At 40.7% G+C, this 19,978-nt stretch overlaps 1 protein-coding gene across 5 annotated transcripts in view; it reads left to right on the plus strand.

Annotated features, from left to right (window-relative positions):
* actn4 (actinin, alpha 4) overlaps positions 1-19,978 on the plus strand; it is a 39,688-nt gene that overhangs the window by 16,412 nt on the left and 3,298 nt on the right. For 2 of the 5 annotated variants that reach the window (XM_052078216.1, XM_052078212.1), the window contains exons 2-20: positions 7,036-7,150; positions 7,431-7,550; positions 8,697-8,783; positions 9,056-9,143; positions 10,550-10,628; positions 10,796-10,877; positions 11,674-11,759; positions 14,576-14,668; positions 14,742-14,867; positions 15,482-15,586; positions 15,671-15,818; positions 16,074-16,224; positions 16,632-16,740; positions 16,828-16,968; positions 17,044-17,226; positions 17,665-17,799; positions 17,884-18,063; positions 18,137-18,283; positions 19,191-19,271. In XM_052078216.1, the coding sequence (XP_051934176.1) occupies positions 7,036-7,150; positions 7,431-7,550; positions 8,697-8,783; positions 9,056-9,143; positions 10,550-10,628; positions 10,796-10,877; positions 11,674-11,759; positions 14,576-14,668; positions 14,742-14,867; positions 15,482-15,586; positions 15,671-15,818; positions 16,074-16,224; positions 16,632-16,740; positions 16,828-16,968; positions 17,044-17,226; positions 17,665-17,799; positions 17,884-18,063; positions 18,137-18,283; positions 19,191-19,271 (2,256 nt within the window). Of the gene's footprint in view, positions 1-7,035; positions 7,151-7,430; positions 7,551-8,696; positions 8,784-9,055; positions 9,144-10,549; positions 10,629-10,795; positions 10,878-11,673; positions 11,760-12,329; positions 12,416-14,575; positions 14,669-14,741; positions 14,868-15,481; positions 15,587-15,670; positions 15,819-16,073; positions 16,225-16,631; positions 16,741-16,827; positions 16,969-17,043; positions 17,227-17,664; positions 17,800-17,883; positions 18,064-18,136; positions 18,284-19,190; positions 19,272-19,978 lie in introns of all 5 variants that reach the window. The other 3 variants (XM_052078213.1, XM_052078215.1, XM_052078214.1) reach the window with 3 other exon arrangements.

A 19,978-nucleotide genomic window follows, 5' to 3' on the forward strand; every position in this document is an offset into this window, starting at 1 on the left:
ATGGCTGCTGTGTTGTTCCTCTGTGGGGGACTCCCACGTGCCACCGTCATGTAAGAAGCTTAGATTACCAAATAGCTATGCAGTGTATATCTTTCGGATCACTCATGTAATTGCTGTTTTTTAATCAGGAATCAAGAAAGTTGGAAAAATGGCCCTTGACACTCATCACACTTAATTTCACATCCATTGGATGTCTATCACAACAGCTCACATGAAAAAATGTTAAGGACAGGTAGTTTGGCATTTCGGTTTGGAGCAGCCTTTTTTGGTGAATTTCAGGGCCCGTACTTTGTTGAACTCCGGAATTTGCCCAAGTGAGGCCTGATCGGAAGCAGCTATGCATACTTGGCAGATGTGTGACCCCAAATATATGCGCTTTGTTTTTGTCTGCATCGTCAAATGTGGACGGAGCATCGTGACAAATTTTGATGATTTTTCGTAAGAGATGCCTTACATTACTTTCTGACATCAACATGAAATCCGGTGGACATCTCTATCGTGACACAGGGCACACTCAAAAGTCTCAGACCCATGAATGAAATTGAACAAATTGGTCATTTTATTTCAAAACAATAATTTGGGGCAAAATCTAGGGTTTGAACTTAAACTCCTACTTGGCTGTGTCATTTACAAGCATGGTCTTTTATTTATTCAAGTGGAGTCTGCCCAGTGGTCATTTGTGATACGGCATCTCCAACAGTTGAAATTATCAGGTTGCAAGTCAGGGTATGACAAAAGTGGCTTTGTAGCACCTACCACAATTTTTTTGCTTTTAAATTCTGCCCTGCGGCAGGTTTCATTTGGCAACATGAAATTCAGCCGGCATGAGAATCGTAGAACATACTAGACCCACAAAAAATGTCATGCCCAAACAAGAGGGAGGAAGTCTCCCATTTTGTTTTCAAGCTGCCATTTTATGGTAGAGATTTCGTCCAGTTGTTCCCTCATTTGAACCATACATTGTAGACAGATTGTGGCTAAATTGTTAAAATGAGTTTTTGTCGTCAGAGCATGACTGCTAAGTTTGATGACTCTTGAAATACGAATAAGCTGGCTCCACAAGGTCAGATTTCAACAATATGTCTTGTTATGTAGTGTTTTTTTTTTCCTGACAACTTGTCAGCACATGCAGCAAGGAGGTGTGTGCGTGTGTACACGTATATGATGATATGTCCAGATTTGAGAGGATAATAAGAACAACGAAACTCCTGCTTCGACTTCGTGTTTGCTCTTGTGTGTGTGTGTGCATGGTTCAACTTTTGTGTGTGTTTTAAGCATCATCACTGTCGCTGACCTCCAAGCAGCTGTTGAGACAAGTCGCCGCGATCTGCTTCTTTCTTTTAAGCCTTTCACTTCTCAAACACACTTGTAGGCCTCAACCCTGGCTCACATCATGTCTTGGGGTAGAAGGGGTTTGGGGGAGGGGGGGTGGAGTTGTGAGGTTGTTTTGATGGTGTCCAATTCCTACCGTCGCTCGACAGTAGCTAAGGCTGTGTATCCTCCTACAGCAGCACAGTATGTGCAGAGCTGCATGGAATGAATTTAAAGTGTGGGGCCAGTTAGTTCTTGGGCCTTTGCCGTGAAGCGCTTGTATGTTTGTTGAGGCTTTACAAATGGAGAACAAACGCAGCATGTATTACTTCAATATAGATTTGAAAATCCTTCCTGGAATGTTACAGACCTGTGCTGTTGTGTTTTGATGTGATTTTGTTGACTTTATGTAAACAATTGATTTTTTTTTATTGGCCCCCAAATCCAGTTTACCTACCAATATGAATTTTGGTAGATATGTTTATCATCAGTAACCCAACAAAGTCCGCAGAAGCCATGCCTGAAAATGCACTTGAAGGCTGCCATTTTGGTTTCGGGAGCCGTCATTTTAGCCATATTCAAGGTGTTCTTCAAAGACAAACCTGACCTAAAGATTGTGTCTGATGGCCACCAAATTTCAGCCACAGATCCTAAACAAATGGATGTGACTAAAATGTTTTTACTTTCTGAACTTCACGTCTGAAAACTACTGAAATGCAACCCCTATGTCCTGTGATGTTGAAGTTAGCCAGTATGCCTATGTGTGTCAGGTTGAAGTTGTTCTTTAATTGGCCTTCCTTCAGGAAAGGGGTGTTGAAGTGCTTGTCAGACCAGAACATTTAATTACTGGACTTCATTCACAAAGCCAGCCAGACCCGGTCGGCTCCATTAGTCCCCCTGGGTCCTGCCCAGTCTCAAATTTTACAAGCTTCATGGCACTTTGCTTCAAAGAACCTTTCATTAATAGATGTGTGTTGCAATGTTCGAACTTCTGTTTTCCATCCCCAGTTCCTCTTTGTGGTATTTCAAATAATACACTAAAACACTGTGTCTGTCTTTTTCGTCTTGGCTTCTCTCCTACCTGAGTCGGAATCATTTGTGGTGTCAGCACGTCGCTGCATGTCTAAGGCCCTTAAACCTGGTGAATGTGAGGGTACATGCTGCAGTGACAGGTTGTTAGGGTGAGATACAACCTGACAACGTGGTGATATAATTACATCAGAGGCGTGTTATCGCCTGTTCTACAAGGACGGTGTGATGATGGTGGACCAACATGATGAGTAAACCGTCAGAGCCATCTTTCACATTGACCTCATCAAATTTTTGTGTGTGTGTGTGTGCGTGTGCGCAAAATGTTTATGATTATTGAGCATGGTGAATGGATTGGATTCTTTATTCACACAATTTTTGGTTAAATTCTTTTTGTGAGTTCACTTATGACAATTTTGTGTTTAATGTAAACATTGCCACTAAACCACTACACCAAATATAGAAAATTCACACTTTCCACAATTTGGTGTCAGTCATCTGTACACCTTGTCCTTTTTTGGAGGCTACTTGGTAAATTCCTTTGAAAGAATTCATTCAGGTATGACCAATGGAAATAGTCTGAATCAACCATCTGCCGAATTTTCCAGTTCTTGTGGTGATCCGTTGGAATTTATCTCTGATGCAACCCATGAATTTTGACTGAAAACTACATTTTCAAACTAAAATGGCTGACTGCCTTTGCATTTCATGGTATAGGTGTGATTTGAATTTTCTGCATTCTGTCCTGATGAACATGCATAGTTCTTGCATCAGTTCTTGTTAGATTCCACTGTGTCCTGCCATGATGACACTGCGAGCCAGAGCTTGTCTAAATGGGATGTACCGATGACTGGTTCTGATTTTATTCAACACCGCAGGGGGTGTATCAATTTCATGCCATTTGTGTTTTAGTGTCTTTCTGGAAATGCTAAATAACCTGCTTAAGCTTTTATATTTAACCTCTGGGCCTGATCGGAAAAAGGGAGTTGAAAGAAGTTTGCGGTTCCCGGCCGACAGCTTCATTTGAGGAACCTTCCACCCTTCACCAGTGAAGCGTGCACGACAGGGTGGTTCAATCTATATAGAAGACATGTTGGGCAATTTAAACACTTCCAGACCCAAGCAGATGCTTTCTGGATAAAATGATGCCTACTTAGAAGTGCAAAACACTGACTGATAACCAGTGCCATCTGGTGCTGTACTTAACACCAACAGTAGGTGGCGCAGAAGCATGAAATGCTAGTTATGGTCACGCCAAATCAAGCCACCTATTATGCGTTTCTCTTGTTTATATTTCATGATATAGTTTTGAATGGATCGATGTTGGATCCGTGCTAGGCGTGCAGCTACTTGAGGCTAAATGGCAAGCATTTACATCAGCTTGACATGTGCATGCGGTCATACTAATAATGCATTACCCGTCTGCAATATACCGCTGATTATGGTTGCAAGCACAACAAGCCACTCTCCCTTAGCAACAAGTTGCCATGGCAACGGTGTCCTTTCACACACACTTTTTTCTTCTTTCATCCCAACAATCAAAAGAAAAAAAATCTCAACCACAACTTGAATGGGATCCTTCAAAATGAAACAAAAAAAAAAATTGGGTTGATAGGCCACCTGGGCAGGTTTAACAGCTCTCAAGTTGTGCATTAAAGCAAATGAAACGCAGCTCACAAAGTTGAGCCACACCCTATGATTGCGGAATTCAAGCACACTTCCTCCCTGCTATCATAACTAAATGCAGTTTCGTACATTTTGACTTTGATGGCAAGTGCAATTATGACATTGGGTCAAATGCTAACATGTCAGTGATGAGTATGCCGCCCTATAGCAAGATAGCAACTTGAGTAATGAAATGAGCATCAGGGTAGATTCATTGAAACAAATACACATTTAAATTTCAAATAAGCGTTTGTTTTTAGTTGTATTTGCCATATTTATTTGTTTTTAAATAAAATGCTGTGGTGGATTTGTTTTAATTCAATTAGCATTTTATTAACTTGGAAATGTAATTTTTCAAATGTGTTAAGTTTGGAAAACGTACAAAAAATTCGACTTGTTTGAAATATAGTTTAAAAAAAATTTTACCCCCCCAAATGGAATGGAATATTTTTTTTTTCATGAATACATTTGGAAATACTGTATACATTTTAAAACATCTTTTTGGGAAAAATATTTGTATTTAATTAAAATCCGTTATGACTGGTTATTAATATTGATTTTTTTTTTCCTTCAACCAACCACAAATATCAATCGTACTGAAATGTATACTTAACACTTCTGTTTTAATGTGCACTTTCTGTGTGTTGACAAGCGTCTCAATAATGGTTCTCAAATTCTTAACTAAGCAGCAACTTCCTGACATTGCAGCACCACTTCCTGCTGCATTGAAGCATGCATGTGCTAGAAGGGGACATTGTTGTCCCGCTCCTACCCACCAATTTGTCTGCTTGTTTATGTGAAAGTTATACCCCCCTCAGCCTCCACTCCCACCCTCTCGTTTATTGGGTGGACAGCTGAAGGGTGCCATTATCCGCCTCCCTCAATGCATGCTTTGTGCCATCCATTGCAATGGGCTGTTAAAAACCGGGGCGGGACCACCAGGAGTACACAATTATGTTTTGCAACCCAGTGGTGAGGTGGGGGTAATTGTATGCATGATTGCCTGCCAGAATGTTGTCAAAAAATGAGACGTTTCAGGCTGTGGCAATAGTAGGAATCCATACATATATGTATAAAACACCTTGACATGTCCATCTATACATCTACAGCTAATTTACAACGTGCTATTTTTCCGGGAATGCCTGCAGCCCAGAAGCGACGAATGGCAAAATCCAAAGTCGCAGGCCATGAGCACCCCCCACCCTCTACACACACACACACACGCACGCACGCACGCAATATTTTTCATGAGCAACCTTGCAGTGGAAACTGATGACAAAAACATTAACCGGATGTAAATCTCAATTTGCTTCCAAGATGAGAGTTTAAAAATGAGAATTAGGATTTCAAACTAGGGTTAGTATGCCCAGACTAGCCTTTCAAATTATGGTTTCCATAAGGTGCTTTCAAATTGTGGTTGTTTTCACTTGCATTTTTGGTTTTTAAAAAAACGGGAAAAATAGTACTAAGTAAACAAAAATCTTCACTTGTTTTCAAGATGAAAATGTACCAAAAAGAGGAATGTTTATGTGAAGCCAAACAATACGTGTTTGAAAGCCACCATTTTGAGGCACCAACATCCACTTCCTGTCACCACAGTGCTTCCTGACCTCGCTTCCTGTCTACTCAATAGCCTTTTTAACTCTGCAGTTATGTTTGTTTTTTTGTTGGGGTTTTTTTGCTACATCAAACCATCAGTGAGTCTACAAAGCCAACAATAAATGCATACACAATGAAATAAATCACTATTCATTCAATATTTTGTGTTACTACTCTTAACTGCTCAGTTTTTTTAAATAATAGATATCTGTTAAATTTCCTTTCAACTTAATGAAATTGCAAGCAACTGCATTGATTATGTCTGTCCCACGTTTTGAGCCGTTGTTGTCATTGCTGGTGAATTTACTGTGTATATAATTCACCCTCAAATGGCGGCTTCAAACCAAAATGGCCGTCTTCCTGTCAAATATCATGAATGGATTCTTGGGAGGTTTTCCTCTGCATCCTGTTTCTGTATACATGTCCACCCAATTTCAAGTTGCTTGGTGAAGTTGGTGTCAGGGGCAATTTTTTTCCCCCAAACTTGGGAATCTCCCGAATTATAAAACGGAACCATGTTTTGCCCACATCAGATGGCGCAGGCCAAAAAAAAGAAAAGCATGACCATTTTGCATCTCCCATCTGCCAAAAATACCTGCTTCTATGCTCCTTTTGATGAATTAATAGAATTTAATCGAGGTACTGTATAAGAGCTCCGAAATTCACTCGAAATAGCTGCTGAAACCAAAATGGTCTATTTCCCGTTCAATTTCATGCATGGGTTGAGGAGTCTTCTTCGTGCATCCTACTATGATAGACAGATCTTCCCAATTTGGTGCCCATTGTGAAACCGATGGCAGTATTATTATTATTATTATTATTATTGTTCTGGGTAGAATGGCCAAATTGACTTTCACTAGCTGCTTCAAACCAAAATGACTTTCTGTTTGATATCGGGCATGTTCATGACTTAGGGTAGCGTAAAAAGCCGTGTTGGCCTATGATTGGATGCTTCAACTTAAAATGTCCACCTTACTATTCAACTTTTGACGTGTACTTTAACTTTTTGTTTTCATACTGTGGTCAAATCCAACATTTTCACCAGACATGCGGTTGTAAAAATTGGTGCATTTCTGGATTTCTCACCCCCCGCCCCCCAATAAAGGTGATTAATTTGGAATTTGTAAACTTACTTTACCCACTACGTCACCCAGCTGGCCTGGGAACGCCTCGGGATCCCCCGGGGAGAGCTGGAAGAAGTAGCTAGGGAGAGGGAAGTCTGGGCTTCCCTGCTAAAGCTGTTGCCCCCGCGACCCGGCCCCGGATAAGCGGTAGATGATGGATGGATGGATGGATGGATGGATGGATGAAACTTACTTTAAATATGGGTATAACAGGATGAGGGGCTCTTAATGTTGTTGTTGTTGTGCGAGGGAAAGCTGCGTATCGTACATTCCTGAATTGTGTACGTTTTTGTTTGTCCTCATACAGACGTTCACGGCGTGGTGCAACTCCCACCTGCGCAAGGCCGGTACACAAATTGAAAATATCGAGGAGGACTTCAGGGATGGACTCAAACTCATGCTGCTTCTGGAGGTCATCTCAGGTAGGCTTGATTGATTCAAGTTATTCCCATTTGTCGGCATATAATGTTTGGCACTAAGGTGGAAGTACATTTCTTGCCACTCAATTGCGTCGTGGAGTACAAAAGCTTTCATGATAAGGTTTCAAAGCCAGGGTAAGGAGTTCAAATTAAGACTGAATTAGGGTTTGAAAACCAGTGAATGTATTTTTCTCTTTGGCAGCAACTCTGTAAACGGCACAGAAACGCAAACATAATGTATTATTATAATATTTATATACCTATTTGTCTGGTGTATGTTTAGGTGAGCGATTACCCAAGCCAGAGCGAGGCAAGATGAGGGTTCACAAGATCAACAACGTCAACAAAGCTCTGGACTTCATTGCCAGCAAGGGAGTCAAACTGGTCTCCATTGGCGCAGAGGGTCAGTCGGCACACACGCACACAATACATATAAATTTGCAATAGTTCATTTGGAACAGGGTGTGGAACCACATACTGCTTCATTAAAACATCACAGCCTACATTGAAAGTCAATGCCAAATAATCTGTGTCATCTTGTGTATTTAAGCCATGTGAGGAATTCTAGCCTGACCACATGAGTGCTTTTGACAGTGTAAAAGATGACGTCAAGAAATGGAAATGTGTCACACCTTCATACATTCTTTACATTCTCTACATTTCTATTGCATAGTTGAAACATACCCGCTTGATGATTAACATTTTTGCCAGAGATGTAAAACTATTGATCAATTGCACTTTTTAAATTCAATTTAAAATTAAATACATCGATTAATCATTTTTAGATACATAGCAGAGTATTTTCTTTCTTTTGTTTATATATTTGATAATTCAATATTTACATTTGTTTTATCATTCAGTATATAATATTAAATGAACATATAAATCTTATGTGATTGACTTCCGTCATCAAGAAACAACAATATTGATTTTTTTTGACATTGTTCAATGCAACCAGTGGGGAACAAGCTTGCGTGTCACCATTAATTTACATGTGTTAAACTTCTATTTGAGGTCATGTCATATGGAGCTTTCTCAAGTCTTTAAAGATGTTGTTTAGCAAGGCTTCTTGATATTAGACACGGCAGACTTATTTCCGAGTATCTTTCGGCTTGCCTCTCCTTCCAAGCAAGCTATGAAGAGAAACCCCACCGTTGTGTCTCTGCCCGCAGGAGAGCTGTGTGCAGTGAAGGAGGCGTGTCTGTGGGTGTGTTTGTGTTACACTACCTAGCTCGCTACGAAAAACAAACAAAACCATAACATAGTGTAATACAAAATTAAGCTTTTGCGTTTCTATTAATTAAATGCTGTTTATTTTTTATTAATTTCTTTGTTTACACAAATGATTTTATGGACTAAACAAATTTAAATTATTTCATTTATAACATTTTGTGTGTAACACAATGTACTCTTTTGATGCTACATCATTTTCAAATATTTAATCTGATATCAATTGTTCTCATTACCATTTCATGACCTTTGAAGTCCACTACATCCCAAATTGACTAAATCGACAAATGATGTGTGTGGGGGGGTTTTTTGCCTACAGAAATCGTGGACGGAAACGCCAAGATGACGCTGGGAATGATCTGGACCATCATCCTCCGCTTCGCCATCCAGGACATCTCTGTTGAAGGTTTCTCGAAACATTTCCACTATGAACACCATTTGTTATTCACATGAGTAATTGAGAAAATGTATTGTTTCACGAGATACAAGACAAAATAAAATGTCTTGTCATGCACCAAAAAAAAAGATGTACTGTGTAAAACATAAAATTGCACGTTTCTGCTTTCATCTGATGGCTGGTTAAAATGGTTCAGGTCTCACATGATATTTCCAAACCATTTGTTCCCATCAAGAGAGAGTTAATCGTCTGCTTTTTCTTCTGTCTTATCATCCTCACAGAGACGTCGGCTAAGGAGGGTCTTCTGTTGTGGTGCCAGAGGAAGACCGCTCCCTACAAGAATGTCAATGTGCAGAACTTCCACATTAGGTAACACACACACGCACACACACTGCAAAATAAACTGGGCTGCTGAACACAAGCACAGCTGGTATTCAAGTCGTGTATTTTTCTCTTTGATGCCACATTCTTTTTCTTATTCAAATCTGTAACAAGAACTCCCTCTGGTGGAAATGTTTGCACAGTGGTACAGTAAAACCTTTCTTACTAGATGGAAATCTGTGACACCAAGAAAACGTTTTCAGTTAAAAACATTTAAACGTTTTAAAATACAATTTGTAAAGTACTTTTTAGGACCTTTTCTCACGCACGTTGCTGTGCTCCACAGAAATGGCAGCCTATTTTTAAACATCGCATGAAGGGAACAAAAAGATTCTCTGGCTCGCACAGCTCTGCAAATAAAAGGCAAAGTGTGCTTGCTTCAGTCTGTGCGTCACTCTCAGTTGTAGTTTACTGTAAACTATACGCATAAAATTTCAAACCCAAAATGTTCAAACGTTCTCATCTGTTTGTTTAATACGAACATATCCAGTAAATTCTTCATTAAATGCTCTGTGGAAATTCAGCCAATAAATATTTTCAGTGAAAAACGGGTTGGTGTCCCCCAAACAAAAAATAAATGACCCAAAACGTTTTTTTCAAACGGGAGGAAAAAATTAGACTTCTAATCGGTGAGTCATCGGGTACTAAACATGAACATGCAGTGAAAATTAGCATAGATGTTACAAACATTTAAGCAACTGCGACTTTAACTAACAGAGCAGCAATAAAAATGAAGACCGCACACAGCAACACTCGCAAGCACATATTCTCGCTGCTCTGTGGTACCAATGACTATAATGGAAACTGGAGTTAACTTGAGGATCTTCTCTACCGCTTTTTCTTGCTCTTAATTATGCTGATTTTTTTTTTACCTAACTGACACCGCGCAACTCTGAAATCAGACTTGCCTGGATACAGTAAAAATCTATGAGAATAATCGTAAGAATCCCGCGACAGAGCGGGGGGCACTAAAGTTCACTATATTGTATCACAAACGTTCGACAGTGTCATACTGGTAGCAGGTGTTACAAATGGCTGTCCTCAAACTCAGTGTTTCACTACCTTTGAGTTCCAAGGCTCATATTTTACTTTGGAAAAACTCACAACACACAGCCAAAAAAAAAATATTCTACAAAGTCTACACTGAAATAATGAAATTAACGGGTCTCTGGATACCGTTTGCACACTTGGATGCAGTTGAAAAAAAATTATGATTTTTGTATCAATTACATGAAATGGGATGATTTCCACCAGCACACTTGATAATCTCTTGCAGGACACTGTTTGGGAATAAGTTCTCTAATGTTAGCTACCATTATTTAAGTGTGTTGCAACAAAGTGACGCATGTTGGGGTACTAGTGTAACTGGTGTTTGTGTGTGTGCGCTCTGGCAGCTGGAAGGACGGCCTCGCCTTCAACGCTCTGATCCACAGACACAGACCAGAGCTCATTGACTACGACAAGCTCAGAAAGGTGACCAATACCGTGTGTGAACCATCTCTACCGAAGTGGAGAGATGTCAAGTATAGACTAATAATGAACATTGTCCTGAAGTACATTCAGCAGGATTGCAAACATGTTGCTGGTTTTCTAACTTTAGCTCTTTGCTCTGTGACTATACGTCTGTGACTGATATGTAGGATGACCCAGTGACCAATCTGAACAATGCCTTTGAGGTGGCCGAGAAGTACTTGGACATCCCCAAAATGTTGGACGCAGAAGGTAAACCTCATTTGTGTCCAGCTATGTGTTCGTTGTTTGTGTTTGGAGTTCCTATACAGATGATTAATACTTTTTTTTCCTTTACTGTCTTCTTATTGCTACGTTGTTCTGTATCTGTGTTTCAAATTATAGATTTCAAACTGTTAGAATTTCACATAAGGGTTAGGGTTTCATAGTAGAGTTCCAAGTCTTATTTTTGGGGTTTATGTCAGTGGATAAATACTGGCTACGGTTTCAGACTCAGTTGTCAAGTTTGGGTTTCAAATTTAATTCTTCAAGCCAGGGTTAAGGTTCGAAACAAGGGTTGGAGTTTATAGTAGGTTTGTATTTTCAAGGCAAGATTTCAAGCAAGTGTTGGGGTCTCAGACAAGGGTTGTTTCACGCCTAGCTGAGCTTTCAAAATATAATTTCAAAAGGCCATAAGGGTGTCAGATTCGTGTTTCAGCATAGGTTTACAAACCTGGGTTTGGGCTTTAAATTTAGGGTTTCTATCCAGAGGGAGGGTGTTGCTCTTGGTTTCGGGGTCTGAAACTATGGTTTGAAGGTGGGTTTACGGTTGATGATTCAAGCCAGGGTTAGGGTTTCCGAGTGGGTGGTTTACGACAAAGTACAGTATCCATCTCTGGCATGCTTTTTTTGTGTACACATCATTTGTTATCAACATAATAATGTATCTATTTTGCTGCCTGTGCATTATGTTGTCCATCATTCTGGTGTCCTGTGCGAGCATGCGTGTACGTGTGTCATACATGGGCGTCCATGTTTAATCACGTCTTCATAACCTCCCCTTCAATAGACATTGTGAACACTGCTCGTCCAGATGAGAAAGCCATAATGACTTATGTGTCCAGTTTCTACCATGCCTTCTCTGGAGCTCAGAAGGTACCCCATGTTAGCAGCCCCTTCGTCACCCCCCTCCCCAACTCCTTTTAAAACAAATGTTTCTTTATTTATATATATTTTACTAACAAGCGCCCCACTACCGCGCCCCCTCATCTGGCATGGCCTCGCTTTCTTTCACAGCTCTCTCAGTTCCGGCCCCGCATAGCAAAAGGATGTGTTGGGACACAAATAAGCAGCAATCTCTATTCTACAGTCAATGGAAGTCACCTGGTGAAAGTGCAATAACAAGTATAAACCTTTTTTATAAAAGTTCCTTAAAGGGGTGGAGGGAACTTAGATGAGGTCAAGAATCTTGACTTTTAGTTTTTATTTTAGTCATAATTTGCAAGCACTTTTACCTGTATGGGTTTCATGAGTAAATGCATAGATTGTTGCATTTGTGTCCAAATTTGAGCTGTGACGCTCCATCTGTGAATTAGCGTCACTTTCAGGTGGAGCCGCAGCCGTCCTCCACGTCCATTCCAAAGTTGCTTTGGGGTTGCTTGGGCTTCACTCTTTGTTCTTATTCTCTCTCTTTTTATTTCATCCTTTGCTTCGGCTGTCGGGCAGACATCGTGGGCACGCTGAGGCCTGACGAGAAGGCTATTATGACCTATGTGTCCTGCTTCTATCACGCCTTCTCTGGCGCGCAGAAGGTACATGCATTCAACACGCCCTAAAACTGAGAGTTCCCATCATATACAGTGTACGTGCACAGTGACGACTCGCATATTCACAGTTGGGCATTTACGAATTCAGTTGTTTTATTGGGGGGATGGGGGGGGGGCAGAAACCTAGCTTCCGTTATTTGATGGAATTCTTGTATATTCACAGTTTTTGTGCTCAGGCCAAAGTTATATAATTATCACTTTTGTGCCTTTGGTGGAATCTTGGTGTCGTTAGTGTTAATTCATGATACTTTTTAATTCATTTGGTTTGTGTTTGAGATATCTTATGTTGGGGTAGCCCTTGAATGCACATCAAAATTGAAATTGAAAGTATTTTTTTTGCTTCTCTCCAGATGCAGCTACTTACTGTAATTTCCGGACTATAGAGTGCACCTGATTTTAAGTCGCACCCACTACATTTTTAAAGGAAAAAACATTTTGTACACACACAAGATGCATCTGTCTATAAGCCGTAGGTGCCCATATGCTGTACATTTCCCCAGTGTGGGACAAATAAAGGATAATCTTATCTTTTTATAACATATTCGCATGGAAAGAATAGCAACCCGATGAAAAGGAAGCTATCTACATATATTTTCGCTTTCATGTTAGCTTAACTGAAATAGCGCGTTTCGGTGTCTTGATGGGAACTCTCCAAACAGGCTTCACTGCTTTAAAATGTCTGTCCACCCTTACCTTCCTAAAGTCACATTTACAGCGTTGTCACTGTTGCCTTTGTTTTTTTTTTTTTGTTTTTTTTGGGGTTTTTTTTTTTTTAACATCCAATGATGTGAATCAGTCATTATCATAGCAATCCGTTTTTTTGAATTGCTGAAAAATCTGAATATATGTACCTTTACACCCCTTGCGCTGTTTATCCAATTTGTCTCCTTAGTTTCTTAAGAGACAGAAAACTTTAGTGTGTGACTTTGGGAAGTGTTGATTTCTGTTAGAAACATGAGTCAATAGCTTTCCACTTTGTATCAGGCTGTTTAATTCCACAATTCCCCATGTCTTATAATTGTTTGTGTATTATCCTTTTTTTTCTTACCTTAAAATCATTTGGTTACTGAAAACCTTAAAAATAATTCAAAAATTGATTCAGCATTCAGTGTTGAATTCACTTGCCAAATGTGTTTTTTTTGTATTCCTGCAGTCCAGTAGTTAATGTCGTAGGACCCACTGGACTTCGGCACCATTTGACCTGATATACTTGATGTATGGACCCACTTGAGACGCATGGTGTTTTTTTTATAAACACAGTGTGTGTGATTGAGGCACATGAAACTAACTGCCAGCAGCTTCCTGCATGTTGTAACCATCCAAACGACGCTGCTGTTTTTTTTTAAATACACGGCCATTTGTTTCCACACTTTCCCCCCCTAAAACACGTGTGAATTTTTTTGCAATGAAATTTAGAACCCAATCATTGCTCGTGTGTGTTCACGCTAATGACTTGACACATCTGAGCACGTTTTATTTTTAAAAAAGGGCCACAGAATTTTTTTTCATGAGGCAAAAGGAAAAAAAACTAAAATATGAGCTTAGTGTAATGAGAAAATCATTATCATATTAGAACTCATTATTGTTATAAAAATGAAAGCAATACGTTTAACACAATTACATTTGTCAGTAGCAATTTAATCATTTTTTAACTATTATTACTATATCAGTGTAATAAGGCATTTTACATATAGATTTCAAACAATTGTTGTATTTAATAAAATGTGTACCAAACAAATGGTAAAATAAACAATTTTACAAAACCATTTAATGTATGCTTTGGTAAAATAGGTAAATACTTAATGCATGGGTTTAATTGTACATGCAAGTTTAACTTTTAGTGATTTTGTTGTGTAAAATAGTTTGTTTTACTAATATATTTTAAAATAAATTGTGAAAGTATTAGTACTTACAACTTTAAATTGCATTTTTTGTCATTTATGACAATTGAATTGATTTAAAATGCTATTAACTTATACATTTTAAAATTGTATTCACAAAAACTCAATTGAGCAATTATGTAATTAGATCAATGAATTTAAAAAATGCATGAAAAAAAAACTATTGCATTTAACCAATCAGCTACAGTAATGCCTGGCTAGGTATTGCTAGCATCTCTCACCGGCTTGTGTTTGCTCTTCATAGGCTGAGACCGCTGCCAATCGAATCTGCAAAGTACTGGCGGTCAACCAGGAGAACGAGCACTTGATGCAGGAGTACGAGAAACTGGCCAGTGATGTACGTACAAACAAGACATGACTCGCTAGTCCTACATTATTCCTGTTGATGATTCCATCCTGTCCTCGCACAGCTTCTGGAGTGGATCCGTCGCACCATTCCCTGGCTGGAGAACAGAAATCCGGAGAAGACCATGTCTGAGATGCAGCAGAAGCTGGAAGACTTCCGGGACTACCGCCGTGTCCACAAGCCACCAAAGGTTCTTCTCCATTTCCCTATGGAGTTCACTTGTTAAATGATGTGTAGCTGCCACGCTCTTTTCTCGACCACATGGAGGCACTGCTACCTATCACTGAAAACTCCTGGCACCACAGAATAAATGATCAAAACACACACCACACAACTCTAATTGCTCACGATAATCTTTTTTTTAATCACCTTTAACGTACCTCCGCACCACAGGATTTTCTTCATCGTAAAAACAAACTGCAGTATATAATTAAGGATATTTTCCCTACAGGATCATTGCTGATTTTTTTTCTTTTTTTATCCTAACACCACAGGATAGTTTTATTTTAAAAATCACTCAACACACCATATCCATACATCACATTAGATATTTTTTTAAATAACTGAACACATACTATTAATCTATATGTTATGTAGCCTGCCGATGTTATGTAATGGCCATGTAGCACTTTATTTTTTGTTAGTTTTTTTTTTTATTTTTGCTTTGATGCTTTGTGTAGTTCTTTAATGTGCTTTAAATATGACTTTGGATTCTGCAAGTCCACCTCTTCACTTTAGTTCTACCAGTCACTTGGTTCAAATTTGTTGTCTTCCCACTAATAAATACAAATGTTGGTCCCACAGGTCCAGGAGAAATGTCAGTTGGAGATCAACTTCAACACGCTACAGACCAAACTAAGACTGGGTGGCAGACCTGCCTTTATGCCGTCAGAGGGACACATGGTGGCTGTAAGTACACACATTGAAATCACAGAAGCTTGATGGAGAGTACTGGGAATTTTTGATAATTACTTCTCTGTCCCTCTTATTCAGGATATCAATAGGGCATGGCACTGTCTGGAGGGTGCAGAGAAGGGTTACGAGGAGTGGCTCCTCAATGAGATCCGACGTCTGGAGAGATTAGACCACCTGGCTGAAAAGTTCCGCCAGAAGGCCTCCATCCACGAATCCTGGACCAGCGGTAAATCCAAAGACTACCCTCAGCTCCTACAAGGAGTGGCCAAAGCAAAACAGTACCTATTAATTCTGAGGCAAAGCGAAAGTTGGCACTGTTATCGCTGACTCACATGCCAATTTAACCAACTGAAAACCAAAAATCAAGTCGAGTAACTATCGGACGTACTGTGTACAACACAACACTACAAACAATTAGCTGTGTAAGTCTACAAACTAGTTTCACAGAAGTTCTTGAGTTCATGTTGTGTATGATGTATAGGCAAGGAGGCCATGCTGACTCAGAGAGACTATGAGACGGCCTCACTGTCTGAGGTAAAGGCGCTGCTCCGCAAACACGAGGCCTTCGACAGTGACCTGGCTGCCCATCAGGACCGAGTTGAGCAGATCGCGGCCATCGCTCAGGAACTCAAGTACGTGATGGAAGCACTTTAGATTTGCTGAATGAATGTTTTCTTCATACCGTTCATGTTTTTATATCTATAAATGTTACTGTATTATACATCCAAGTTGTTCAATTTGTTGTTCAATTCAAAAAGTGCAACTGGTATATTATTCAGGTTCCTTAAACGCGTAATGTAGGAAGATGCTTTGCGGAAGGCCTGATGCTACCTCATTTCTATCGTAGAAATAATTTGGATTCTTTTGTCATATTCTTGAGGTGGAGTATTTGAGGTTTTAATTAGCTGTAAGCTATAAGCATTAACATTATTTTTTTTTAAATGTGTGAATAAGTCTGAGATTTTACATTAAGGCTCGGCCCTCCAATCTTAATATGCTTTGGTTTTCATCACATTAAGCATCCCATGTTGTCTTGCAGTGAGCTGGACTACTACGATGCCCCCAATGTCAACGCTCGCTGTGAGAAAATCTGCATGCAGTGGGACAGTCTTGGAGAACTCACCCAGAGGCGCAGGGACTCACTTCAGGTTTGAGAGCTCTGATGTGGTCACCAGAGTCTATACAGTACTTGAAGACCCTCTTGGACTCACACGTTTACTCGTCCACCCCCTCAGAAAACTGAGAAACTGCTGGAGTCCATCGATGAGCTTTACCTGGAGTACGCCAAACGGGCAGCACCCTTCAACAACTGGATGGAGGGGGCCATGGAGGACCTACAGGACATGTTTATTGTCCACAACATTGAAGAGATCCAGGTACATGTCAGGAACTCAACCGAGAGAACAAAACGCAGAGCGGATGATAAAGTAATCGATCTTGTGCTCCCTCAGAGCCTGATCCGTGCCCACGAGCAGTTCAAGTCCACCCTGCCTGAAGCCAACAAGGAGCGTGAGGCCATCCAGGCCATCCACAGTGAGGTCCAGAAGATCGCCCAGCACAATGGCATCAAGCTGAGTGGAACCAACCCGTACACCACCATCACGCCACAGAGCATCGACAGCAAGTGGGATCAGGTCAAGTGTGTTCAGTATATGATGACATCCCATAGATTAAGAATTGCCATGATTGACAGACAAAGTGAATGGTGTCAGATTCCCCACACTGGTTAAGTTACTCTGTCAATCATAATTGAGAAACTTGAGAACAGTGGCTTTCACCACCTGAACAAGAATAAGTAGGGAGGGATTTAACTGTCTGTATATACCAGCTAGTGTAAAGTACGCATTGATATAAGATGCAAACACGAGTCAGTATTATAGGTAAATGCATATCGAAACCAGGTGACGATGTGTTATAAATTGATACAGGGTGAAAACCTGCTAGTATACATTGATATCAGGTGAAAACATGTCAACATGACTTATGCACGTGTTAATACTGGTTTAAAACCGCAACTCGGAAGTTTTCTGCGATGAAGTCATGCTCAAGCGTTTATTAACGTGTGTCTGTAGGCGGAGAAACTGGTACCTCAGCGTGACCGGGCCCTGCAGGAGGAGCTTCGCAAGCAGCAGTCCAACGATGAACTGAGACGCAACTTTGCCGAGCAAGCCAACGTGGTCGGACCCTGGATACAAACCAAGATGGAGGTACTGAAATGCGTTGGCTCATCAGCCAGAATGGTTGCCGGGTAGCGTTTGCTAATTTGATTAATGGAAATGTTTGGCGGGCAGGAAATTGGCACGATATCCATCGAGATGATCGGCACTCTGGAGGACCAACTGACCAACCTGAAGGAATACGAGCGCAGCATCGTTGACTACAAGCCCAACATCGATCAGTTGGAGGGTGTCCACAAGCTCATCCAGGAGGCCCTCATCTTTGACAATACATACACACCCTACTCCATGGAGGTAGTAACACAGCTTTTTGTTAGTCTGAAACTCTTCAAAACATTTTATTTTAAACCCGTGCGTCCTCCGGCAGCACATTCGCGTGGGTTGGGAGCAGCTGCTCACCACCATCGCCAGAACGATCAACGAGATTGAGAACCAGATCCTGACGCGTGATGCCAAGGGAATCAGTCAGGAGGAGCTGTACGAGTACCGTGCCTCCTTCAACCACTTTGACAAGGTCAGGCAATCAAACTCAAGCCTCACAGCTTCACTGACTACCTACATTCTTCCAAATCGGTTTGTGTCTGTTATTTGTGTTGTAAACTGCCACCTGGCATCATTGAAATGAACAGGAGTAGATCCAAAAAAGGTAAGGGCACAGGCATGCCCACTCATTAATTAAAGCGCCTCTGACAGTTATTCAGGATACTCCCAAGTAATCCACAATCCCAAAAAGTCCACGGAACACATTGACACACAATATAAGTGGCAGAACGGTGATTGCTTCTCTCGCCCGTTATTCACAATCACCACCACCTTTTTCAATAGAAATAAAAGACTAGTAATAATACACACTGTTCGGAAAAGTTTCTGACAGCCGCGTGATATTCATGTGCACGCACATGTTCAGACCATAAGAGGAGCCAAGCAAGTGAGTATGAAATGTTCATTTTTGGTGGGTATCGCTCAGAAGGACAGTTAATGTTTTACTATGAATATTTCCACACTTTCTGGAGATGTGCAAGAACATTCTGAGGTTGGAATTGATTATTTTGCTCACAACCAAATGGTGAATCACCACTAGTGGTCCCTGTTTGACTGTAAACGATGAACACGGGGTGTCATTCTTCCATCCACAATGTCTGTCTTTTGTTTTGTGTCACTGTCACATCGCATGTCATTATTGGTCCTTCTGATGGTTAAAAAAAATTATAATAATATCACAACATGCATTTCAGCACCATATGTGATTCTATGGAAACATTTGTTTAAACAACCATCCTTGTCTGTCTCCCATGTTTCCCATCGTCCCTCCCGCATGGTCCATCGCACCGCACATCTCCCCTCACCCCATGGTTGCGAATTGGTTGGGTCCTGGTGCGTGACGTGGTGCTTTGTCATTGGCTGTCAATGGCTCGCCCCAGGACCACAGCGGGGCCCTAATGGCCGAGGAGTTCAAGGCCTGTTTGATCAGTTTGGGCTATGACGTGGAGAACAACAAGCAGGTAGGAACCCCCTTTACCGGAGGGGGAAATAGTCCAGGGAGAGGCCACATGAAGTCAGGAAAGCCAACATCACTGACAATCAAATTGACATTATTTTAGTTTGACGTGTCATTAAATTTGGCTCATCAAACCCCTGGAATACTAGCAACTCCTTGTGGTCTCAGTGTGTAGCTACGGAGCCACACACAAGTCTTTAGATATGGATCCTTTTTAGAAATTTGTGGGTTGAAATACACATTTGCGGCTCCAGTAATGCCCCCCAGCATTGATACTGTTCGTATATGTGCAGTTAGAAAAAAAAGAAGAGGAAAAAAACAACTTTATTTGTCTCACATTGGAGAAAGTAGCAATTTACACCAGCAAAAATCATGAAAAGGAGAAAGTATTAAAAAAAACAAGTATTTGCATGTACCAAAAAAAAAAAAAATTGAAAAAAAAGTGTATCGGCAGCTTAGTCATGGCTAATTGAAATCTTGCCCAAAGAGATTATCATATCGGAACAAGGTTGTGATTGGTCAGTGCCTAGTTGGCTTTCCTGCTCCGAGGCTCCTCATGGATGAAGGCCATCAAGCCATCGGAGATGTCGCGTCCCCGTTTGTCCACCAGGGTTCTCTGTTGCTTTGTACAGGCGTCGTCTTGGGTTGCTCCCATCAGTGTTCATGTTGCTCTCAACATTGACTCTTTGTGCTTTTTATCCTTGATTCCCC

Source organism: Hippocampus zosterae, chromosome 10, assembly GCF_025434085.1.
Source record: "Hippocampus zosterae strain Florida chromosome 10, ASM2543408v3, whole genome shotgun sequence".
Classification (NCBI taxonomy): Eukaryota; Metazoa; Chordata; class Actinopteri; order Syngnathiformes; family Syngnathidae; genus Hippocampus; species Hippocampus zosterae.